The sequence below is a fragment of the Gouania willdenowi genome, unplaced genomic scaffold (genome assembly GCF_900634775.1).
Source record: "Gouania willdenowi unplaced genomic scaffold, fGouWil2.1 scaffold_279_arrow_ctg1, whole genome shotgun sequence".
In the NCBI taxonomy this organism is placed as follows: domain Eukaryota; kingdom Metazoa; phylum Chordata; class Actinopteri; order Blenniiformes; family Gobiesocidae; genus Gouania; species Gouania willdenowi.
The window spans coordinates 1-25,660 of NW_021145037.1; the positions used below are offsets into that span (position 1 = coordinate 1).

General features: G+C 38.7%; 1 protein-coding gene and 1 long non-coding RNA gene across 3 annotated transcripts; both read right to left on the reverse strand.

Moving 5' to 3' along the window:
* Positions 1-5,123: 5,123 nt before the first annotated feature.
* On the reverse strand, positions 5,124-11,875 carry LOC114459269 (chordin-like protein 2). Its single transcript, XM_028441580.1, has 11 exons — positions 11,737-11,875; positions 11,451-11,563; positions 10,119-10,212; positions 9,900-10,045; positions 8,450-8,543; positions 7,320-7,378; positions 6,817-6,985; positions 6,551-6,739; positions 5,630-5,803; positions 5,472-5,564; positions 5,124-5,393 (listed from the first exon to the last, which is right to left on the reverse strand). The coding sequence occupies exons 1-11, from the start codon at positions 11,801-11,803 to the stop codon at positions 5,260-5,262; spliced, it is 1,332 nt and encodes a 443-aa protein (XP_028297381.1). The 5' UTR covers positions 11,804-11,875; the 3' UTR covers positions 5,124-5,259.
* A 2,742-nt stretch (positions 11,876-14,617) lies between these two features.
* On the reverse strand, positions 14,618-16,592 carry LOC114459271 (uncharacterized). 2 transcript variants are annotated; one of them, XR_003673294.1, is made up of 6 exons: positions 15,810-16,592; positions 15,535-15,639; positions 15,333-15,446; positions 15,021-15,241; positions 14,856-14,929; positions 14,618-14,764 (listed from the first exon to the last, which is right to left on the reverse strand). It is a non-coding gene; the product is annotated as an uncharacterized LOC114459271 (long non-coding RNA). The 2 variants fall into 2 exon arrangements; XR_003673293.1 differs by having other exon boundaries at positions 14,618-14,929.
* Between the last annotated feature and the right edge of the window lie 9,068 nt (positions 16,593-25,660).

Below are 25,660 nucleotides of genomic sequence, written 5' to 3' on the forward strand. Positions count from 1 at the left end.
GGACATCGTACCAGGTGTTGGTCACTGGGTCGTAAGCCTCAGAAGACCTCAGAACTCTGGACCCATCGCTGCCTCCAACTGCAAAATGTGGCCCATATATGCAACGACCCCAAGTCTATACCAATGTTCCCATGTGAGTGATCAGTGTCCACTGGTTGGTGTCTGGGTTGTATTACTCAGCAGTTTTCAGCTCTCCACAGTCATTCCATCCTCCACATACAGTATGTACATCTTGTTGTTCAGTGTGGTGCAGCTGGCCCTGGTCCTCTTCATTGATGCAATGAACGTCTCCACTGGTTGATGTCAGGCTGGTAGCGTTCAGCAGCTCTGAGTGAGGTTTACTCAACCTCACAGCGTAGATGCATCCCTTTAGCACGGTAACACTCATATAGGGTAGAGTGTACATATAAGCTTAGTGTGTTTGACTGGTTTAAACCTCCACAAATCCTAAAGCATCACCCACAAAGTAGACGTATCCACCAAGGAAGACAGTGCTGTAGAAGAATAAGCTAGTCATGGAATCCTCCAGACTGGGATGAATGTGAACTGGAATCCAGATGTTAGTGCTGTAGTCAAAGGCCTCTATGGTGTTAGAAAAACCTCTAAACATCAGTAAGACGGCGTTTGGCAACCGACGGCAAAACAAGGTGTCGTTGATCCCAGACTCAGAGCAGAGAAACGAACGTTTAGACATGATTTGAAGGATATTAGAGACCAAGAGGTGAAACAAAGGTTCAGATTATTCTATTTTAATCATCTTATCATCAAATGTGTGTTCATGTGTACAGTTTGTCATGTGTTTATACACTGCATTATATCGTTGTACTTTTGAACAGAGACATTGCTCCTTTGCTGAGTCATGTTAGATTAGATTACTCGCAGTACAGACAGATTGTGCTGTATTCACAGTGCCAGCAAAAAACAGTCTCTGCTGAAGGTCTCATACCAAAGCTCTGATAAACAGTGATTTTCCATCTAACTCCTCCTTCTAAAGTGTGTGCTTAGAAGACTTCCCAGTCAGCGTGCCTTCTTCTTCACTGCAGGAAGGACACCTTCTTTCCATTTAGTTCATAATAAATCTATTTTTATAAAACCATCATGCTTTCGTCTGGAGCTCATCATTCAACAAGAGCACAAATCATGTTTCCAAACGAGGACAAAAGCGTAAATTTGCCGTGACACGTGACTGTCGTGTCGTGATGTAACTTTCAGCCCCAGTCGTACCTTTGGTAACAGTCGTAATGTCTCCCTGTCGTTCCTCCAGCATGTGGTTTATCCACCTTAAAAGACTCTGATAAACTGTGGGGTCACACTAAGGTCATCCTGACCCAGGATATCAACCAGTTCCTGCAACGCAAGCTGCAAACATTCTTCACAGATAACGTGAACGGCCTCATACTGCAGTTGAAGAAAAATGGGAATATTCCAGGCATTTGTAATCTGTGTATCATTGGTTCATTTGTTTTTTGTTATGTAACAAAAACGTGAAAAACTAAAAAAACACTCATTATTTGTTTCCAAAACCAAAATGAAAAAAAGGAAAACGCCTTGTTTTTCAAATTCAAGCTTTTTTGCTTTGGTACAAAAAACAGAAAACAAACGCCTTTATTTGTTTTCTCTATTAGCGATTTGCTAAAGTACGTGACCCTAAAGTATGCTCTCATCCGACGCTAACGGCTATGCTAACGGCAGTTCGGCATGACAAGATCGCTGGTTCCAACTGTGCATCAGAAACGTGTCCTTTTTGCTTTAGCTGGTGTTGAACACAGAACCTCCTCAATGACATTTAGGAGGATTTAGAGACTCTTAAGTGTTGCAGAGATAAAGATATCTCAGAATATGTAACGCTTCACTTCCGGGTCACGTACTTTGGCCAAATCGGTAATAGAGAAAATGAATAAAGGTGTTAGTTTTTCGTTTTTCATTTTCTGTACCAAAGCAAAAGAGCTTGAATTTGAAAAACAAGGCGTTTTCTGTTTTTTTATTTTGGTTTTGGAAACAAATATCAAATAATGAGTTTTTTTTTTCATGTTTTTGTTACATAATGAAAAACAAATGATAGATGGATTATTTGTAAACTACCACAGCCTGGTGCAGTTTTTTGGGCAGAGATGATCCTTAAGGACTTTAAAGCATGTTTGTTCCAGACTCTTTACATTGAACTGATGCACTTCTATCATTAGATCAAAGATATTACTGTTGTCAGAGTGACAGATGTAGAGAGGGCTCCTTATTGGGTGGATGATGTCCTTTATTTGTCCAGCAGCCAGTTTATTACAGTTTGAAGCAGTTGAGATCAGATATCTGCTGTAATGTTGTTTCTGGTTTGAACTGGGCGTGTTCATGTTAAGGGTTTCCTAAGGTCATTCGTTTCAACACAATTTTACATTCTACGGTACAATGAATGTATCTGGCTTTAAAAAGGACAGGGAGAAAACACTCCTGTTCAACTTTACACACTTTCATTTTAACAAATTACCAAACTGTGCAACACACATGGAAACAATTAAATGTTTGCCTCGTAACCAGGGACGACCCCTTCTATAGGCAAACGCTAAGTGCGGCATACAGCCAGGTGGCGCCAAATTAGCTGAGTGAAAAAAATGTAATGACCAAAGCTCTGAAATTATTAGCATATACTAAACTTAATAGTATTATTAATTATTAGTTTTAATGACAATAAAAAAATAGATTGACTCCTGGAAGTTTTGGATCTTTTCACAAAATGTGAGTGTCAAAAGCAAAACATCTTAGTCATAAGTATTTAAATTAAAAATAATACTTGATGCTAAATCATCACTACAGGGCAATATAAATGTATTTGTCTCTTTTTTTTTTTTTTTAGCAAAGTTTTCAAGCTGCCGCTATTTAAGTTAAATTATTTTTTTTAATTTTTTTTAAATTTAGGCTAAATATTTGACATTTATCTTGTTTTTGTGCAATGCTTTACTCTAATAATATTAATAATTTGTATTTTGAACTTGTTACTAAGATGTATATTTAATTTGACCTTTATTTACTAGTTTGTGTTTCTTATGTGTATGTAAATCCTTTAATCAATTAATCAATCAGGTAATTCTGCCGAGAAGCCGCAGCCTTCACAGATTTTTTCAGGTCACAGATTTTTGCACAACACTGGCCGAAGCTACTGTAAAAACAGCCCAAACAACGTCTAAGCGCTCGGATCTGAGGAAGTCTTAACAGTTACCGTAGACTCATGGTAGACGAAGCAGCAGCGCTCCTGGGTTTACGTAGCTTCTATAGCATGTCCTGTGGTGCCAAAGTCTGGGAAAGTCAAATGAATGTATTAAAGTGATAATATATTTATTTAAAGATTTTTTTTGTATTTTTTATTGTCAAATATTAGATATATTGTATCGACCTCATAACTTATCAGCCCATCGTCCCCGCCCTAAAACAGCTGCCGACAGAAACTGCATTTACGTCACTTATGAAAACTAATCATAGTTTTCATAAGGGTTTGGCTCTGGATTAGAGTATGAGTGGAAGACCATGGCCATGTGAGCAGTAGAAAGATGAAAAAGCGTGTAACACACCTCCAACACATACAAGCAGAAGGAAGTGATCTTTGTCCATTGATAAAAACATCTGCTTTTACACTGGTTTCCCACTGGGCTGAAAAGTTACGAAGCCATTATTCAATAACATGCATCCTGCACTGAAAACCAGTGGGCGGGAAAAAGAGGAGAAGAGTTCCCTGCTTCGTTTGGAGGTTCAGATGAAAAATGATGCAACGCCATGAAAGGAATCACATTTAAAGGGTTTATTTCACGTGTCCTTATTTTCAGCTTCCAATATCTCAGGAACTTCATCACATAGGAAACTGACATGTGGTACAGTAATACAGCTCCACCTACTCTCAGAAAATACAAAAAGATCTGCTATACATCTGGTGGACATGCTAGCTCCTCAAAATTGGAAAACGGTTTGGGTTTTTAGTCAACCATTGGTTTTCAACCTTTTAAGCCCACGACCCCCAAAATAAAGGTTCCAGGGACTCCCACCTTACCTGAAGGTAGTTGATGATATAATTATTTGTGCCGTAGTATGTCATCTTAAAGATGTAAATCCTTGTTTTAATCAGAAATAAAATGGGTTAAAAGTGATTAAAAATGGTGGAAAAGGTGGTGAAATGGGATTTTAAAAAACACAGAAATTGGTTAAAAGTTGTAATTTAGAGTGTGCAAAAATGGACAAAAAAAGTGGTAAAAAGGGTTTAAAGTGTCAATATTAGCTTAAAAGTTGTAGAAATGGGGGGAGTAAGAACAGGTAGTTTAAAATGGCAAATTATGGGCATGACAAATCATGACTGTGGATAAATTGGCAAAAACAGGAAGGAAATATGGTTAAAAATAGGTTAAAGTGACAATAATGGGTCAACATATGTGACATTAGGTGAAAAGTGTTTATAAGTGCTGAAAATGTCTTAAAAGTGGGGGAAAATGTGCAGAAAAGGCATTGAAATTTGATTAAGTGGCAGAAATGGGAGCAAGAAAAAGTGATATATACAGATAAATAAATAAAAGTGGTTATCAACAATGGACCATCATTTTACTGACTTTATGGATGGACCCCAAAAGTCTCTCCCCTTTATTCCCCCTCATAGATGGATTTACCAGGGCAAAATTAAAGCAGTTAACTTTTTGAATAAGCCTACATTCTGCGTCAATCCTTTAGTAACAGCGTAAGTTGATATTTTAAACCGTAAAAGCGGCGCTGTTAATGAAAAGGTCTGTAGAAGATCAGCCCTTTCTCTCTCCTGTCACTCAGCTTCGCACGCGCACACGCACGCACGAAAAACAATGACGGACTTTTGCTAAAGTTTTCATCAAATTAGGGGTGGAGTCCATGGGTGGAGTTAACAGCGGAGGGGAGGGTATTATTTTTTCCCGATTTACCTTGTGACATCACAAACTTAAAACATTTGAAACAGAGCATTTTTGTTCTTTGTTATAAGACTTACACAGACCACAAACAAACGACTGGATTGTTTTATTTCACATTTTGTTGCTGGTGGATACTCAAGTTACCTAAACATCAAAACACTTCATCTGAAGTCTGAACAAAACACAAATTAAAGCATTTATATGATAAATATGTTACAGATTAACTATTTATATTACACAACGAGCAGGGATAACCTGCCTGATACATTCAAATCCGACCTGTACGTGTGGAGATATGTTGGCTTCACAGTCTCATTCATGTCTATAGAAAACAACAGTTGTTGAGAAATAATCAGGGCGAACAGAATCCTTCTGTTTGCTTAGGATTCAGGAAGCTCATGATCATCCGGATGCCGTCCTGACAAACTGTGTTCCGAGGAGCTTTACTCAGATTTCCTCCCACCTCTTTAAATCTCCTCCACATGTCTGAAAGAGGGGGAAAAAAAGCTCCAAATAATTTGCTCAATATCTCAACCTCGAGGAGCATCGTAATCAGAAACAAACCTTCGTCGAGGGTTGTGAGTAACGTGTAGTTTTCGGGATGATCCAGGATGTCTTTTCTTTGGATGTCGCCGATTTCCATCATATGTAAGACACCTGGGAAAACAAACGGAAACTTGATTCGAGTTCAACGTTTCTTTGAATCTTCCGAGGACTCCGACCTTCTGCCGTGCTCCACACGTGAACCTCCAGCTCAGCGGTGCTCGGTCTCTCAGCAGCGATGATCTTCACAGAGTCGGGCGTGTCCACGTTCAGAGACGTCTCGACTTTGTACACCACCACGTTGTTTTTGTATCCGGCGTAGCACTGGGTTTGGTTACTTTCAGCTTTACTCTCTGGAGAGAGTAACATGAGTGGAGTGAGACGATGGAGTCCCATCAGATTGCAGAGTTCTTTCCAGGAATTTTTCACAGCATAGGGGGAAATTAGGTAATATATGGGACCCACAATAATATTGGGACTTACACATTTTTTTGTATTATTATTGTTTACTGTTATTTTATTTTATTTTTTAAAAAAGAGGGAAAAAGGGGGGGAAAGGAAAGGAAAAAGCAAAATAAAGGAAGTAAAGAGAAATAAAAATAAAATGAGAAAAAATGGAAAAAAGAGAAAGAATGTACAAAAAAGAGAGAGAAATGGAAAAAAAAATCACAACATAGGGGGATCAAAATCACAGCGTCGGGGATCAAGATTACTGCGTGGGGATCAAAGTCACTGCGTAAGAGATCAAAATCACTGCATAGGGGATCAAAGTCACAGAGCAAGGGATCAAAGTCACTGCGTAGAGGATCAAAGTCACTGCGTAGGGGATCAAAGTCACGGCGTAGGGGATCAAAGTCACGGCGTAAGGGATCAAAGTCACAGCGTAAGGGATCAAAGTCACAGCGTAAGGGATCAAAGTCACAGCGTAGGGGATCAAAGTCACAGCGTAAGGGATCAAAGTCACAGCGTAAGGGATCAAAGTCACTGCATAGGGCATCAAAGTCACTGCGTAGAAGATCAAAGTCACAGTGAAATGGCCCCCAATGTTCAACTGTGCTGGCGCGAACCCTGGATTAGTTTGGTTGCGGTTCGTTATCTACCTGGACATGACTTGCAGCACTTCCCTGCTGACTTCACGGGATGCTGACACGGATACTCTGTGGGGCACGTGATGCGTTTACAGTTCTGAAGGCCGTCAGTGCAAGAGCACAGGATGCATTCCATAACCTTCCCCAACACTGGGTGCCACGTGTCTCCGTTCGAGTACGTCTTCCCGTTGTATAAACACGCTGTGAGAAAAGGAACGCATAAAATCATCACTCTACATTTGGAAACATTCAGCATCTACAGATGGACCGGCTCTCACCTCTTTGGTGTTTCCTTTGCAGCAGAATCTTCACCGTGGTCTCTGAAGCTCCTTTGAGGTTCAGTTTGCTGAGGACTAGGCCTCTGGAGGACGCCCTGACCCGGGGAGGGGTGGCACGGTCGGGCCGCGCCCTCCTGGGCTCTCCTGAACACTGGTCCACTGAGTGTCTCTGTGTAAACACAGAATTCAACATATGACATTTGTCTCAAAAATATTCACAAATATATCCACAATTTTCACATGTATTTTTCAGATTTTCATGTGTTTTCTTAGATTTTCGCATGCTTTTTCATGTGTTTTTTGTATTTTCACATGTTTTTTCACATGGTTTTTTTATTTTCATGTGTTTTTTCACGTGGTTTTCAAGTTTGGTTTTAGATGTTTCCATATGTTATTTCGATTTTTACATACGTTTTCCAGATTTCCACACATTTTTTCAAAGATGTCATTGACAGACATGTCACACGTGAAAAATATACAGAATAAATTAAAGCAACACATACGACGCCTCGGTTTAGCTGCTGGTTTCCATCATCAGTAGACGATCCACTGGTAGAGTGATCTATAAAATAAAAGATCCAGGTATAAGAAAGGAGTGTGTGTGTGTGTGTGGTGTTTAAAGGTATAGTTAAAGCTGCTGGAGGTGATTATTTTTCATTAGATAAAGACATTGCATAGGCCTCATTGATCAAATCAATAAATCAAAGATCTTTTGCTTGAAAAAAAAAAGGTCTAAATTGCAGCTGATAAGTTTGTATTTATCTCCACTATTAATACTTAAATGTTTACTGACATTTTGTGCATTGCATTGTGGGATGTGGACACCCGTAAACCAAGGGTTTTCAACCTTGAGGTCAGGACACTGGGAGGGGGTCGCCAGATGCCTTCAAGAAACAAAAAACATTTTTACAACATTTTTACTCTCTCTCTGCAACTACACCCAAACTTGCCATATTTTTGCTCTTTTTAATATATTTTTGCTACATTTCTCCCATTTCTGACACTTCATCAAATTTCAATGTCTTTTTTGCACATTTTTTTCCACTTTCAAGACATTTTCACCACTTAAACCCTTTCCACCACTTTTACACCCTATGTCACATATGTTAACCCATTATTGTCACTTTTAACCTCTTCACAATATTTCATGCTCATTTTTTCCAATTTAACCACATTGATGATTTGCCATGCCCAATATTTCTCAGTTTAAACTAATTGTTCCAATGCTGACACTTTGAAACTTTTTTTTACCACTTTTTCTGTCTGTTTTTCACAGATTCATAGAACAATAGACCATCATTTTACTATGGATGGACCCCAAAAATCTCTCCCCTTTATTCCCCCTTATAGATGGTTTGTTGTTCATGTCTGTGTGTAAAACTCAGATTGTTTTTGTCTCTTTTTCTAAATACATAATGTACTGACTACTCCCAGTATAGAAGAACCACTTCACCCAGTTAAACAAAGTGTTTTTAAGCAGGATTACAGACTCCACCTTTAAGTTGTGCAATCTCAAGTCGCAGCATTGAAAGCGTGATTGATCCACATTAGTCCGTTCTGTTTTCACTTTAACATTGGAAACAGAATGAAGGGTTTTGGGGGGGTATTTTTCAGGTGGGAGGAGTCTGACTACCTTTACACACCAAACAGCAGGTCTCTGGAACAGACACTGGTGAGGAGCAGGTGAGTGGTTGGCATGTTTTCAGAGCACAGAAGATGTTTCCATTCTGTCAACACAAAGAACGTCATGACAGAAAAATCTAGGACAAAAATGAATCTATTAAAACACATGCAAACTGAGCGCGGCAATAAAACTGTGCTGAGTTTGACAGTTCTAAGCCCCTCCCTGTTTTCTTCCTGATATCATGGAAATGTTCGGCTTTAATGCGTTTACTTTTGGCTTCACTCAACAAAACAAGCCATTCAAAGAAAAACACAGACCTGAGCAATATTGTCTTCATTAGGGGAAGGAGTTAAACTGCAACTTTAACTGAGTTTAATACATCACATACTGTATCTGTGTATACACATATTTGGTTCAAATTATGTTTACCTAAATATACTTCCCTTTGTGAGACCCCTAAAAGTAAACCAATCCATTAACACACAACAACAAAAATAGACAAAACTACTCCAAAAACAACAAAACACAGAATGGCATGGAAAATATACAAAATGACAAGCACAAAAAATAAGAGGAAAATATACAAAATGACCTCATAAAAGACAAAAAAGGACAACTAAATACACAAAATTATTCCAAAAACAAATTTACAATAACTTACTCCAACAAATACACAAAATTGCAGAAAAATACACAAAAAACACACAAAACAACAGAAACATGCAGAATGACAGAAATATTAACAAAAAGACTCCAAAAACACACTAAACAGAAATAAAAATAACTCCAAAAACAAAAAGACACAGAATGGCACGGAAAATATACAAAATAACAAAAACACCGAAAATGAAGGTAAAATCTAAAATGACAACTAAATACACAAAATGACTAAAACACACAAAACAATAAAATTAAAAAAAACTTACTTCAATAAACAAACAAAATTGCAGAAAAATACACAAAATCACTCCCAACACATAAAACAACAAAACACACAGAATGACAGAAATATAAACAAAATGACAAAACTAATAAAACGAGGACATTTTAAATAACTTCAAAAATGTACAAAACAACAAAAATGCTAATGTTAATGCTCTGATTGGTCGTTATTCTAATGCTGACATGAATGTTGAGACCCTCTGATCAGATACAATCACATGTTATAAAATGATAAGTCAGTTTCTATATTAATTTCACTTCCTAAAGTTCTAATAGTCCTAATATTTTATGTGTGGAGCAGAGCTTATGATCTTTACCCAGGTTTGCACCCCATTTAAACTTCTCCACCAGTGGCTCCACCCCTTTTTCACTGGAGGATCATGGGATAGTGATTTTCTTTAACAGAAACACCAGGAGGACTATAGACTACCAGGCTTTGAGGATTGGACAGACCTGGAAACGACTTTTATTCTCCTTTGAAATGAAATGAAGGTGAAAGAAAGGAATGTGACCTCACTGAGCATGTGCAGAGCGCACACTGATTGTTGTGCTTGGATGGAAACAGGTTGTGTTTGGTGAAGGTGTCCCCAGCCTGGTACACACTCCCGTTATATCTGCAGGACTTGGCTGAAGCTCTCAGTCCAGCAGGGACCCGGGGCTGGTCTGAGGAAACACACACACACACTCTGACGTGGGTGCATGATGAGCCGACGCTGCTGATTGGCTCAGAGCTCACCTGAGCATCGTGGACAGCACTGTCTGGGCTCCGTCACAGGGTGGTCACAGGCCAGCGTTGGACACCTGATGGTGTTACATTTCACACGCCCCGACTGACACACGACGAGAAAACAAACACACAAAGACCAGGAATTCAAATGTAAAACATCCTGATTAGTATTAGGATATGGGTGGGAGAAAAAATCATTGATCGATGCATCGCCATGGTAACAAATATTTTAAAATCAATATGGTTGAGCTGCAGTAAGTAAAAAGTGGAAGAAATTGAGATAAAAATAGGAACAATTAGTTTAAACTGGCAAATAATGGGCATGAAAAAATCGTGAATGTGGTTAAATTGGCAAAAATAAGAATGAAATATGGTGAAAAAGAGGGTAAAAGTGACAATAATGGGTCAACATATGTGACATTAGGTGTAAAAGTGGTGGAAATGGTTTATAGGTGCTGAACATGTCTGGAAAGTAGAAAATATGTGCAGAAAATGCTTTGAAATGTGATGTAGAAGTGTCAGAAATGGGAATAATATGCATAAAATGCATTAAAAGGAGCAAAAATGTGGCAAGAAAAAGTGATGAAAATCAGTTAAAATGTGACAGTTTGGTGTAGAAAAAGGGTAAAAGTAAGTAAAAATTGATGATTTTGGTGCTATTTGTGGTTTTTGGGATCATTTAGTGTTTTTCCTCACTTTTTGGATTTTTGTTGTCAATTTGTGTTTCTTGCTGTTTTTTGTGTGTATTGTAATCATTTTGTATATTTTTCTCACATCTTTTACATTTTTGTTGTCATGTATATTTTCATGCATTTTTTTGGTCAGAGTATTTTTCTGTTATTTTTGTGTTTGAAGTGTAATTTTGTATATTTTCATCCATCTTTGTAGTCATGTATTTTTTTGTCATTTTGTGCATTTCTGGTGGAATGTTTTATATTTCTTGCCTCTTGTGTGTTTTTCTGTCCTTTTTTGTGTTTTGTTGTCATTTTGTATATTTTCATATATTTTTTGGAATCATCTTTTGTTTTTCTGTCATTTTGTGCACTGTTCGTGTAATTTTGTATATTTTATGCATATTTGTCATCATCTTGTGTACTTTTGTCATTTTTTTTAATGTTTTTTTTTTGTCATTTTGTATATTTCCATGTCTTTAATGTAGTCATCTTACGTATTTTTCTTTCATTTTGTGCATTTCTGCAGTCAATGTTTATACTTTCCTGCATTTTTTTGTCATCTTGTGTTTTTTGGTGTTGTTTTGATCTCGATTTCTCCAGCAAAGATTCCTAATCGATATAATCGAACAGTCCCACCTCTACTACATGTTATTATTAATGCTGATACCTCAGAGCAGAGACAGCGCATACAGAACATGAAGCCAAAAGGCTCCAGGTAGGGATGCCAGCTCTGTCCAGGGCTGAACGTCTGGTCTTTGAAGACACACTGTGGTCTGGAAACTGACACAAAACACACACCGTGAACGTGTGGCGCAGATACACGTTTATTACATCCAAAGACGTATGAAGAGAAATTATTGTTATTTGCATTTTAAACCCTCGACACATTCAAAAAAAAAAAAAAAGAATCTAGATGTTTAATAGGACGCACGCACGCACGCACGCGCTCTTACCTTCCCGCGCTCGAGGCTCCGCAGCTTCAAACCAAATGATGAGCAAGAAGCAAAAGGTGGACTTCATTTTAAAGTGTCCACAGACAGATTAAATGTGAGTTTGAGCAGCAGAGAAACTGTAGGACGATGTGAGGAAGGGTGTTAGGGAAAAAAAAAAAAAAAAAGTCCAGCACTTTTCTTGGTAAACTAATGGCGCCTCCTTCAGGACAGTGAACGCACCATCACATCATTGGATACAAGACAGAGACCAAAAAAAAAAAGGGTTTAAAGTCTCAAATATTGGCTTAAAAGTGGTAGAAATTGGAAAGAGGGGGGGTTGGGATAATGTGATTATCAAAAAGTTGGAAGAATTAGTATAAACTGGCAAATAAGGGCATGAAAAATCGTGAATGTGGTTAAATTGGCAAAAATAAGCTTGAAATATGGTAAAAAGAGGTAAAAAGTGACAATATTGGGTCAACAGGTGGAAAAGTGTGGAAAGGGTTTTTATAGGTGCAGGAAATGTCTTGAAAGTGGGAAAATGTGCAGAAAAAGCATTGCAATTTGATGAAGTAGCAGAAATGGAATTAATTTAGCAAAAATACACGAAAAAGAGCAAAATATGGCAAGAAAAAGTGATGAATATAGATTAAAATATGGAGAGTTTGATGTAGTTGCAGAAAAATCAAGCAAAAATTGGCTCAAATTGTTGAAGGCCTTTGGCCCAGTGTCTCACGACCTTAAAGGTTGAGAACCGCACTTTTGGTGTCATTTGTGTTTTTGGATCATTTAGTGTTTTTCCTCTCACTTTTTGGATTTTTGTTCTTTGATGCATTATTGGTTATATTGTATATTTTTCCTCACATCTCGAGTGTTTTTATCCTCATTTTGTATATTTTCATGCATTTTTGTAGTCATCTTGTGTATTTTTCAGTCATTTTGGGCATTTTTTGTGTAATTTTGTACATTTTCATGCATTTTGTAGTCAAAAAGGTGGACTTCATTTTCAAGTGTCCACAACCAGATTAAATGTGAGTTTGAGCAGGAGAGAAAACTGTTGGACGATGGTGTTAAGAAATAAGTCCAGCACTTTTCTAGCTAAACTAATGACTCCTTTTCAGGACAGTGAACGCACCATCACATCATTAGATAAAGTTTGCAATAATAGACCAAGTTCAAAGCAAATGTGTTTTTATCCAACCTCTGACCCCAGATTTCAGAAACAAACTGCTTCAAAATAAATTGTATTTCATTCATAAAGAAAATAAAATAATATACATCCACATAGTTACATGTTGGCCGTTTTGAGATGTGAAAAGGTATTCAAAACAACTAACAATTTGCTCATTGTTTCAAATAATTACATATATTTTATTACAAATACAAATTGTTTAACTGATATAAAACAAAAAAAACGGAAATATAGAAAGAGAATGAATGTTTTTCCGTTTTTAAATTACAAATATAAACGGAAAAATCTTGTTCCATTTACAGGGAAATTCTTAGATTTTAGAATTTGGTTTTGAAAAGAGAACACCCAAAGAACGAATGTTTGTTTGTCAGTGATTTTTTATTATTTGTTTTAGAGGCTATTTTTGTTGTCACTTTGTATATTTATTGTCTTGTTTATTTTTTTGTTTTCTAAGTTATGAATAATTTATGTTTAAGTGATTTTGTTTGTTATTAACATTTGTATTCAACTTTTTCTCCTTCATGACTTAATTTAAGGTCTCTTCATTCCTCTGGGGGGAATTTACTCGGGGAATATTTTAGTTAAAAAATTATTTTTGCAGATTTTTTATCCAAACATTTGTTAACTAAATGCAAATTCTCAGTTTACAAACAATATTAGTTTATCTTCATCTTAGCACTATTTCCAAACTTAAAAAGTTTAAATTAAAAATTATGACAATGGTCTTTTTAATTATATATTATGCCTTTTTTAAATTGTTTTTTGTGTACAGCACTTTGGTTGTTGTAAAGCACTTTAGAAATAACACTTGATTGATAAATATCTTAATTTACTCATGCAATATGTAACTTTTCAGGTATTCAAACCACCATAAACAAGGAGAGAAAATAGAGAAATCCATTACATCAGTAGGTGAGCAGACCCATGGGTGCAGGACTTCATTCACAGCAAATCTAGGAAAAATTGACAAGCTTTTTGTGTAGAGTTTGCATGTTCTCGTCGTGCTGTAGTGGAGTTTCTTTAAATCACATGCATTGCAAATGACAGACGATAAAATAATTTCACTTCATTTATTTAACAGACTCTTATTCGCAAGTCAACAATTTACAAATTCAAAGGCACATTTGGTCACAAACCTGGACATGAAAAAAGTGAAAAAAACCGGTTAAAAGTTATGAACTGACTAGACTGATCTCTATTTACACAGTTCCACAACTGAAAACTAAAGTTTTAGTTGCACAAAAAATACTATGCTTCCCCTGCCTTGTAAATTATTTAAAGTAAACATAAAAAAATAGATTAATGTAGTAGCAGGTATTGAACAAGATGATTCCAAACAACAAGAAAACATTTTACCGAACCTAATAAATGCTGCTTAAAACTCCTGTAATTTGTATAAATAGATCCTCCACCCCAGAAAAAAAACTAAAAAAAATAAATAAATGTACACATACAAAGTATGTTATGAACCAAACATGTTAAAGATATTACATTATATATATTTGCACATATCAGATATTGTCCAACATTTAATTTCCAATATCAACAGACACAAACAAATGGTGGTGGTCACAATGCAATACAGTAGAGTTCTTTTTTTGCAAGAAAAAAAATTAAACAAGCACCGTGTCAACCTGACATAGGTAAAAAAAAAAAAAAAAAGTCAGCAGAAAAAAAAAACAAAGTCAACAACAGTTACCAGAAGGGTTCTAGTGCTGAGTTCAAAGGTAGAACTGTTAACAGAAAAGAAGGGTATTTCCAGGCTTTAACGTAGGTCAGTGAACAGAACAGTTCTACTGCCAGGTTCCAACGTAGAACAGTTATCGAAAGAAAAGGGTTCTACTACTGAGTTCCAACCTAGTCAACGAAAATAAAACATTTTACTGCCGGATACCAAAGTAGGACAGTGTCAAGAAAGGGTTCTACTGCTGAGTTCCAATGTAGTTACCGGAAGTTAAGGGTTCTGCTGCCAGGTTCCGACGTAGTTGCCGGAAGTGAAGGGTCCTGCTGCCAGGTTCCAATCTAGTTACAGGAAGTGAAAGGTTTTACGAACAGATTCCAATGTAAGGCAGTTACCAGAAAGGGTTCTACTCCTGAGTTCCAATGTAATTACCGGAAGTGAAGGGTTTACTGCCAGGTTCCAACATAAATACAGGAAGTGAAGGGTTCTACTGCCAGGTTCCAACATAAATACAGGAAGTGAAGGGTTCTACTGCCAGGTTCCGACATAGTTGCCACTGCCAGGTTCCAACGTAGTTACCTCAAGTGAAGGGTTCTACCGGCAGGTTCCGACGTAGTTGCCAGAAGTGAAGGGTTCTACTGCCAGGTCCCAATCTAGTTACAGGAAATGAAAGGTTTTATTGCCGGATACTAACGTAGGACAGTAACCAGAAAGGATTCTACTGCTAAGTTCCAATGTAGTTACCGGAAGTGAAGGGTTTACTGCTAAGTTCCAACGTAGTTACATCAAGTGAAGGGTTCTACCGGCAGGTTCCGACGTAGTTGCCGGAAGTGAAGAGTTTTGCTGCCAGGTTCTAACCTAGGTAGCAGAAATGAAAGGTTTTACTAAAATTCCAGCATAGTACAGTTCCCAGAATGGTTCTATTGCTGAGTTCCAACGTAGTTACCGGAAGTGAAGGGTTCTACTGCCGGGTTCCAACGTAGAACAGTTATCAGGAGAGAAGGGTTCTACTGCCAAGTTCCAATGTAGTTACCAGACGTGAAAAGTATCACTGTCAGATTCCAACATAGGACAGTTACCAGAACGGTTCTACTGTCGGGTTTTAGTATATGTTAAATTGAGGTTTTATTTATTCAGACAAGGTTTGAATAAACAAACCTTTACTATTGCAACAACACATTATGAATAGGGTAAAATTAGCATGGGTTGCAACGTAGTTACCGGAAGTGAAGGGTTCTATTGCCAGGTTCCAACGTAGTTACCAGAAGTTAGGGTTTCTACTGCCAGATGAAGAGAAGGGTTTGATGGCCAGGTTCCAACCTAATTACTGAAAGTTAGGGGTTCTACTGCCAGGTTCCAGTGTGGAACAGTTGCATGTTGTCAGTGTAGATCTTGTCATGTTGTGAGGCAGAGCACATTGTTCACCTATTTTGTGCGTTGATGAAGTGGAGCCATTATTCTAAGCTCGTGTTGGTCTCAAACTAGAGACAGTCCTGCAGTGGTTGGCTTCAATATCACTTAGTAAGATCGAAGCCAGTGTTCAGATTCCAAAGACTTCCTGCTGAAGTTATTTTTGTTGACGAGGTAATCTGGGTTGATATTTTGTAGAAAGGCCTCAACCTTTGAGCGGGTACCACCTAACAAAATACACTCAGACCGTAGGGTAACAGTCAGAGCAAAATTAAGTTGTTACTTGGATTTTGCATCAAACAATGGAGGAAAAAGACTTGGTTAGACATTAACACATTTGGGGGGAAAAGACTTGGTTAGACACTAAGACATTTGGGGGGAAAAAGTCTTGTTAGACATTAAAACATTTTGGGGGAAAAAGACTTGGTTAGACATTAAAACATTTGGGGGGGAAAAGATTTGGTTAGACACTAAAACATTTTGGGGGAAAAAGATTTGGTTAGACACTAAAACATTTTGGGGGAAAAAGACTTGGTTAGACACTAAAACATTTGGGGGGGAAAAGACTTGGTTAGACACTAAAACATTTGGGGGGGAAAAGACTTGGTTAGACACTAAAACATTTGGGGGGAAAAGACTTGGTTAGACATTAAAACATTTGGGGGGGAAAAGACTTGGTTAGACATTAAAACATTTGGGGGGGAAAAGACTTGGTTAGACATTAAAACATTTGGGGGGGAAAAGACTTGGTTAGACATTAAAACATTTGGGGGGGAAAAGACTTGGTTAGACATTAAAACATTTGGGGGGGAAAAGACTTGGTTAGACATTAAAACATTTGGGGGGGAAAAGACTTGGTTAGACATTAAAACATTTGGGGGGAAAAGACTTGGTTAGACATTAAAACATTTGGGGGGGAAAAGACTTGGTTAGACATTAAAACATTTGGGGGGGAAAAGACTTGGTTAGACATTAAAACATTTGGGGGGGGAAAGACTTGGTTAGACATTAAAACATTTGGGGGGGAAAAGACTTGGTTAGACATTAAAACATTTGGGGGGGAAAAGACTTGGTTAGACATTAAAACATTTGGGGGGGAAAAGACTTGGTTAGACACTAAAACATTTGGGGGGGAAAAGACTTGGTTAGACATTAAAACATTTGGGGGGGGAAAGACTTGGTTAGACATTAAAACATTTGGGGGGGAAAAGACTTGGTTAGACATTAAAACATTTGGGGGGGAAAAGACTTGGTTAGACATTAAAACATTTGGGGGGGAAAAGACTTGGTTAGACATTAAAACATTTGGGGGGGAAAAGACTTGGTTAGACATTAAAACATTTGGGGGGGAAAGACTTGGTTAGACATTAAAACATTTGGGGGGAAAAGACTTGGTTAGACATTAAAACATTTGGGGGGAAAAGACTTGGTTAGACATTAAAACATTGTGGGGGGAAAAGACTTGGTTAGACATTAAAACATTTGGGGGGAAAAGACTTGGTTAGACATTAAAACATTTGGGGGGAAAAGACTTGGTTAGACATTAAAACATTTGGGGGGAAAAGACTTGGTTAGACATTTAAACATTTGGGGGGAAAAAGACTTGGTTAGACATTAAAACATTTGGGGGGAAAAAGACTTGGTTAAACATAAAAAAAAAAATGGAAGAAAAATACTTTGTTAAACGTAATGCAAAACATCAGGTGGAGTCAACAGCAAAAAATGTCCAGGACCTGTTTCAGCGTCATCTACAAAGAAGATAATGTTAGCAAGGAGAGTCAGAGTCAGTCAAGTCAGGTCTTTCAGTCAATGTAAGCTCAAGTTCAGCCAAATAATCCTGTGAGAATGGCAAGGTTTAAAGTGTTGTACCTTTCCAAACAAGTGGAAACGAAGGCAAAGGGTCGTCTGCTTGAGCAGAAAGAGAAACCGCGTGTGGAACAGGCAAGTTCAAAGAGAAAACCTACAATCTCTGGTGACGCGCAAAGAGCCTTTTCAGCTGTAGCGACAGCTCTAAGACAAAGACGCACAAAAACAGAACGAATACACACAAACATACAACAAAGAGTTAAATACATTCTAGAAGTCTACAAAATGTATAACAATTTTTTAGCCAAACTAGGAAAGCTACCAAAAAAAAGTTGAAAGTCTGTTGGTCTCCGTTAAGTTCATCCTTGGAGTTGAGATTGTTGAATTGTTCACGCTCCTTCCATGAGAAGACAAAGTTATTGACCGCTGGAAAAATCTTTCCTCAAAGTCTTTGGGACCTTGTGTTTTCAATGATGCTGATGAAACAGGTCTCCAGGATTTTCTGACTGCTGAGAATTCAGTTCCATGATGGGTGATATTTAATCAATGTTCCGATGGAATGTTCTTTGATTTTGCTCATTGGTGCTCAGGAATGTTCGCAAACACCGATTATTTCTGAACCATTTGGTCGATGTAAAGCCTCGCCAATCTGTAACAATCATCCACATGAAACCTGTAAGCCTCAGGTACCAGGAGTTTGTGATAGTGTGTGGACGTGACCATCTGCCAGTGTGTTCTTGCAGTTGCAAATTATACAAAGTATACATCATTTCTTTTGAGGCCAATTTAGCTAGGAGTTTTGTCGTCTACTTCATTAGTTTTGTTTTTGTTCTACTTTTGGAGTCCTGGCTACAGTTGCCACTAAGACCCCAATTTACAGTTGTAAGAATCTATATATTTTTGAGGTAAGTTTTGACTGACTTTTATATATTTGAACCAAGCTTGGAATTTAGAAGTTTACTTCATTAGTTTGTTGTTTTACTTTTAGACTCATGGCTACAGTTGCCACCAAGACTCAAATTTGAAGTTGCAAATTCTATTAAAAAAGTAAATTTTGGGATAAGTTTTGATTCTGGGGTAAATTGTGGCCAAGCTTGGAGTTTTAATGTGTACTTCATAAGTGTTGTTTGTGTGAATATATTCTAACTTTAACACAATAGACTTGTGCGTTTGTGTGCATTTGTCCTACCTTACTGTGGTAGGTCCAACACCTCGTCATCCTGGTCTTCAGTCTGATGAAAGTCTAGAAGGTCTCAGGGCTGTGGAACATCCTGCCTAATACCAGTACCATAGAAAACTATCTGCCTTCATCACTGGACTGGTACATCACAGCATGATGCAGAATATACCAGACTTTCTATATTTATATTTATATGTTTTATGATCCACTTATTTAAAGTCCTGGCTACAGTTGCCACCAGGACATAATTTTGCATTTGTAAATTCTATGAAATATATATTTTGAGGTAAGTTTTGACTGTGAGGTATTTATATATTAGAACCAAGCTTGGAATTTAGACGTTACTTCATTAGTTTGTTGTTTTACTTTTAGAGTCATGGCTACAGTTGCCACCAAGACTCAAATTTGCAGTTGCAAATTCTATTAAAAATGTAAATTATTTTGGGATAAGTTTTGATTCTGAGGTAAATTGTGGCCAAGCTTGGAGTTTTAATGTGTACTTCATAAGTGTTGTTTGTGTGAATATATTCTAACTTTAACACAATAGACTAGTGCGTTTGTGTGTATTTGTCCTACCTTACTGTGGTAGGTCCATCACCTCGTCATCCTGGTCTTCAGTCTGAAGATGATGGTCTAGAAGGTCTCAGGGCTGTGGAACATCCTGCCTAATACCAGTACCATAGAAAACTATCTGCCCTTATCACTGGACTGGTATTTATAATAATCTTAGCACTTCTATGTATAGTCATCTTATAATATACTTGTATATAAATATCTCAGCACATGAGACTTATGTAAATTACCTCTAAGGATAAAAGGGCAATTATCTTTAATGTTATTAATTTACAGGTAGATTGCTACACTAACTTTATTTTTAATTTTAAACCATCCTTAAGGGACAGTTAAAGTTAAGGGACTTGGTCAAGGTCCCTTAGTGATGGCCCACAGTAGATTCAAAACAATGACTTTCAGAATAAAAGCCATCTTCATTAACCATTATTTGGCCACCACTGCCTTAATTGGCATAACTGACCTTTAAATTATCCTTAAGATAATAAAGTTAATATGCACTTACCAGGCCACATCAAGGTTCTCTTACCAATGGTTCTTCACTCGGATGTTTCTTCTGGATATTTGCAGAACTTCTGAACATTTCTTCATGTTCCGCGCAACCGTCGAAGTTTAAGTTTTTCTGCTTTTAACATATTTTATGTATTTATTTAACTTCACTACATTTACTGGAGAACAAGGTTGATGTCAGTTTTATTTAGTTCTGTTCATCCCTCCATGTTCTTTATAGACTTGCCTTCCACATCAAAGTAAGTGTATAATAAAGTATAATAAAAATTAAATCAAATCTATTTATATATATTTACAAAGTGTAAAAGTTAAGGAATTACCGTAGAATAACGTTTTACGGCTCTTTTGTTTTACACGCCTATATTTAGTTTCCATCCTCATGGATGTTTTTAGATTTGTTAATCCCGTCATAATGTTATTTATTTTAAATCGACGCCGCAAAAAAAAACTCAGGTGGACAAATTTGTGATTTTTAATTCGTCAGAACTATATAACTACGACTATGACTATAAAGTACTACAAACAGGCAGAAAAAACCCATTGAGGCAAAACCTCAATAAAACTCCAATGAGTTCACAGCATGATGCAGAATAAACCAGACTTTCTATATTTATATTTATATGTTTTATGTTCCACTTATTTAAAGTCCCGGCTACAGTTGCCACCAAGACTCAAATTTGCAGTTGCAAATTCTAATAAAAAAGGAAATTATTTTGGGATAAGTTTTGATTCTGAGGTAAATTGTGGCCAAGCTTGGAGTTTTAATGTGTACTTCATAAGTGTTGTTTGTGTGAATAAACTCTAACTTTAACACAATAGACTTGTGCGTTTTTGTGTATTTGTGTGTATTTGTCCTACCTTACTGTGGTAGGTCCATCACCTCGTCATCCTGGTCTTCAGTCTGATGAAGATGAAGATGATGAAGGTCTAGAAGGTCTCAGGGCTGTGGAACATCCTGCCTAATACCAGTACCATAGAAAACTATCTGCCCTCATCACTGGACTGGTACATCACAGCATGATGCAGAATATACCAAACTTCTCTATAATTATATGTTTTATGTTCCACTTATTTAAAGTCCTGGCTACAGTTGCCACCAAGACATTAATTTGCATTTATAAATTCTATTAAATATATATTTTTGAGGTAAGTTATGACTGTGAGGTATAAATATTAGAACCAAGCTTGGAATTTAGACGTTGACTTCATTAGTTTGTTGTTTTTACTTTAGAGTCATGGCTACAGTTGCCACCAAGACTCAAATTGCAGTTGCAAATTCTATTAAAAATGTTAAATTATTTTGGGATAAGTTTTGATTCTGAGGTAAATTGTGGCCAAGCTTTGGAGTAGTTTTAATGTGTACTTCATAAGTGTTGTTTTGTGTGAATATATTCTAACTTTAACACAATAGACTTGTGCGTATTTGTCCTACCTTACTGTGTAGGTCCACAACACTCTCATCCTGGTCTTCAGTCTGAAGATGATGAAGGTCTAGAAAGTCTCAGGGCTGTGGAACATCCTGCCTAATACCAGTACCATAGAAAAACTATCTGCCCTATCACTGGGACTGGTACATCACAGCATGATGCAGAATATACCAGACTTCTATAATTATATGTTTTATGTTCCACTTATTTAAAGTCCTGGCTACAGTTGCCACCAGGACATTAATTTGCATTTGTAAATTCTATGAAATATATATTTTTGAGGTAAGTTTTGACTGTGAGGTATAAACTAGTAGGACCAAGCTTAGAATTTAGACGTTTACTTCATTAGTTTGTTGTTTTACTTTTAGAGTCATGGCTACAGTTGCCACCAAGACTCAAATTTTGAAGTTGCAAATTCTATTAAAAAAGTAAATTTTGGGATAAGTTTGATTCTGGGGTAAATTATGGCCAAGCTTGGAGTTTTAATGTGTACTTTCATAAGTGTTGTTTGTGTGAATATATTCTAACTTTAACACAATAGACTTGTGCGTTTTTGTGTATTTGTCCTACCTTACTGTGGTAGGTCCAACACCTCGTCATCCTGGTCTTCAGTCTGATGAAGATGATGATGATGATGAAGGTCTAGAATGTCTCAGGGCTGTGGAACATCCTGCCTCATAACCAGTACCATAGAAAACTATCTGCCCTGATCACTGGGACTGGTATTTATAATAATCTTTGCACTTCTATGTATAGTCATCTTATAATATACTTGTATAATAATTATCTCAAGCACATGAGACTTATGTAAATTAAACTAAGAGATAAAAGGGCAATTATCTTTAATGTTATTAATTTACAGGTAGATTGCTACACTAACTTTATTCTTTAATTTTAAAACCATCCTTAAGGGACAGTTAAAGTTAAGGGACTTGGTCAAGTTCCCTTAGTGATGGCCCACAGTAGATTCAAACCAAGACTTTCAGAATAAAAGCCATCTTCATTAACCATTATTTGGCCACCACTGGCCTTAATTGGCACAACTGACCTTTAAATTATCCTTGAGATTAATAAAGTCATAATATGCACTTACCAGGCCACATCAAGGTTCTCTTACCAACGGTTTCTTCACTCTGGATGTTTCTTCTGGATATTTGCAGAACTTCTGAACATTTCTTCATGTTCCGCGCAACCGTCGAAGTTTAAGTTTTTCTTTTTTTTTTTTTTTTTTTTTTTTTTTTTTTTTTTTTTTTTTTTTTTTTTTACCTTGTCTGCACATGCTGTCGAAGGTTAACACTACAAGAAGTGCAATCTTTTAACAGCAATGCTATTTTATTATTGCAATTAAATAAATTTATTTATTTCATTGCATAATTGTGACCATCACCAGCCCTCCCTAGGGAAGGGTAAGAAATACTTTATTAAAGGGAGGATGTAAAAAAAAGAGAGGGCAGTGTTTACACCAAGGTGAGGGGTTGGAGGGGGTGGGGAAGTTAACAGGGAAGAGGGATACAAGATAGGATATGGAATGAGTGGGGAATAGTTGTTAGGTTCCAAGTGATGCGATGTGAAATTGTGGGTTGTGTATATTGTGCAGTTTGGTGACCAGTGTGCGGTTTAGGAATAATAGTGGTGGCTGTGAACAGAGGAAGAGGTGAGTGGAAATTCCATAAAACAGGTATTTGGGAACAAGGTGCAAGGTGTCTAAGGTTTGAGCCCAGTATGAGTGTTATCCCACAGCCCAAGGCCAGTGCATACATGACAAATGTATTTCCAAGAACCGCCACTTGCAAAACCCACGAGCGCCCCCGGGCCCGAAGAAGCAGTCAGGCCAGCAGCTAGGAGAGCGGGCAGCCTAAGGGCCCCCGGCGACCCACCCCACGGCCAAGCAGCCCCCCGCACGCCCCCAGGTCCCAAGCGAGAGGCAGCCATCGCCCCCCCCCCCATACACACCCGAGAAAGCCCCAAGGAGCCAAGGACCCAGCGCACCACGCCACCGATCCCACCCCCCAACCCCCAGACCCCCCCCCCCCCCCCCCCCCCCCCCCCCCCCCCACACACACCCCCGCGCCCAACCCCCCGAGGGGAGGGCCAGAGAACTCCCTGCCCGAGGCCCCAGCGGAGGAACCGAAGCCCACGCCCAGCAGACGACCAGAGCCGCGCCGAACGGGCAGCCGGCGGGCACCCGCCGGCGAGCCCAGAGGCCAGCAGGGGCCCGACCCCAGGCCAGAAGGACCCGGAATGGATGCAGCACCAGGAGCAAGCCCGCCCAGGGAGGACGACCACACCCCAAGCCGCATAAGGCACCAGGGGGCCGCTGGGCGTCCCCCCGCCGGCCCCCAGGCACCCCAACCTAGCCCCCCACGGCGCCCCAGATCACCCCCTGCTGATGCCGCCCGCGCCACTAGCTTCAGTTTTTTTTTAAAGCCAGGGCCCCCCCCAAGGGCCAGCCAGACCGCCCCGCCGGGATGTGGCCCCCTGTTTCGGGCCCGACACCCTGCCTCACGGTGCACTGCCCAAGCAGGGGCCGTACCAGTAGGTACGCAAGGGCGCGGCACGCGCCCACCCCGCCCCGAAAGACCCCCGCCACGACCGGCCCGGCCAGCAGGCCAAGCACCCCGGGCCCCAGGAGCACCCCCCGGGAACAGGACCCCCCAAGGGCAAGCCCCCGGGCCAAGCCCCCCGGGACGCGCCCCCCACCCCGGCCCAGGACCCCGCCACAGCCCAGCAGAACCGCACCGCCCCCGACGGCACAAGGCCAGCAGCCCAGGGCCCGCCCTCCCCCCGGCCGGCGCAAGCCACCGGGCAGCGCCCCCCGCCGGCCCGCGAGCAACCGGCGACCCCCACAGCGGGACGGAGGCACCCCAACGGCAACACATCAAGTAAGGGACAGCAGCCCCCAGCCAAAGATGCCCCGGACCCACCCACCAGTCCGCAGATGGCAGGACGTACCCACCAGGAGGCCGAAAGCAACCTCAACCACCGGAACAGCTAGCGCCGCCCCCCCAGTAACAGCATCATCCCGAAGTTTAAGTTTTTTCTGCTTTTAACATATTTTATGTATTTATTTAACTTTACTACATTTACTGGAGAACAAGGTTGATGTCAGTTTTATTTAGTTCTGTTCATCCCTCCATGTTCTTTATAGACTTGCCTTCCACATCAAAGTAAGTGTATAATAAAGTATAATAAATATTAAGTCAAATATATTTATATATATTTACAAAGTGTAAAAATTAAGGAATTACCGTAGAATAACGTTTTACGGCTCTTTTGTTTTACACGCCTATATTAATTTCCATCCTCATGGATGTTTTCAGATTTGTTAATCCCGTTCATAATGTTATTTATTTTAATCGACCGCAAAAAAAGTGGACAAATTTGTGATTTTTTATTCGTCAGAAACTATATAACTACGACTATGACTATAAAGTACTACAAAGGAGTGTTAAAAAAACTATATGGGTGTGTTGTGCTTATACAAACTATGACCCGGCAACTATACATCCCTCAAACTATGACAAAACAATAATATGACCCTCAAATTACGACAAAACGATAATATAGCCCTCAAACTATGACTACCAATAATTAGGCCCTCAAACTATGACAAAGCAATAATATGGCCCTCAAACTATGACAAAGCAATAATATGGCCCTCAAACTATGACAAAGCAATAATATGGCCCTTAAACTAAGACAAAAATATGGTTTTTAAACTATGACAAAGCAATAATACGGCCCTCAAAACAATGACAAAGCAATAATACGGCCCTCAAACAATGACAAAGCAATAATAGGCCCTCTAACAATGACAAAGCAATAATAGGGCCCTCAAACTATGACAAAGCAATAATATAGCCCTCAAGCTAAGACAAAAATATGGTTTTTAAACTATGACAAAGCAATAATTAGGCCCTCAAACAATGACAAAGCAATAATATGGCCCTCAAACAATGTCAAAGCAATAATATGGCCCTCAAACTATGACAAAGCAATAATATGGCCCTCAAGCTAAGACAAAAATATGGTTTTTAAACTATGACAAAGCAATAATTAGGCCCTCAAACTATGACAAAGCAATAATGCTGCCCTCAAACCATGACCTGACAACATTGTGTGCCTAAGCGGTGTGATGTGTATAAGAACATCCACAGAAGTGTCAAACA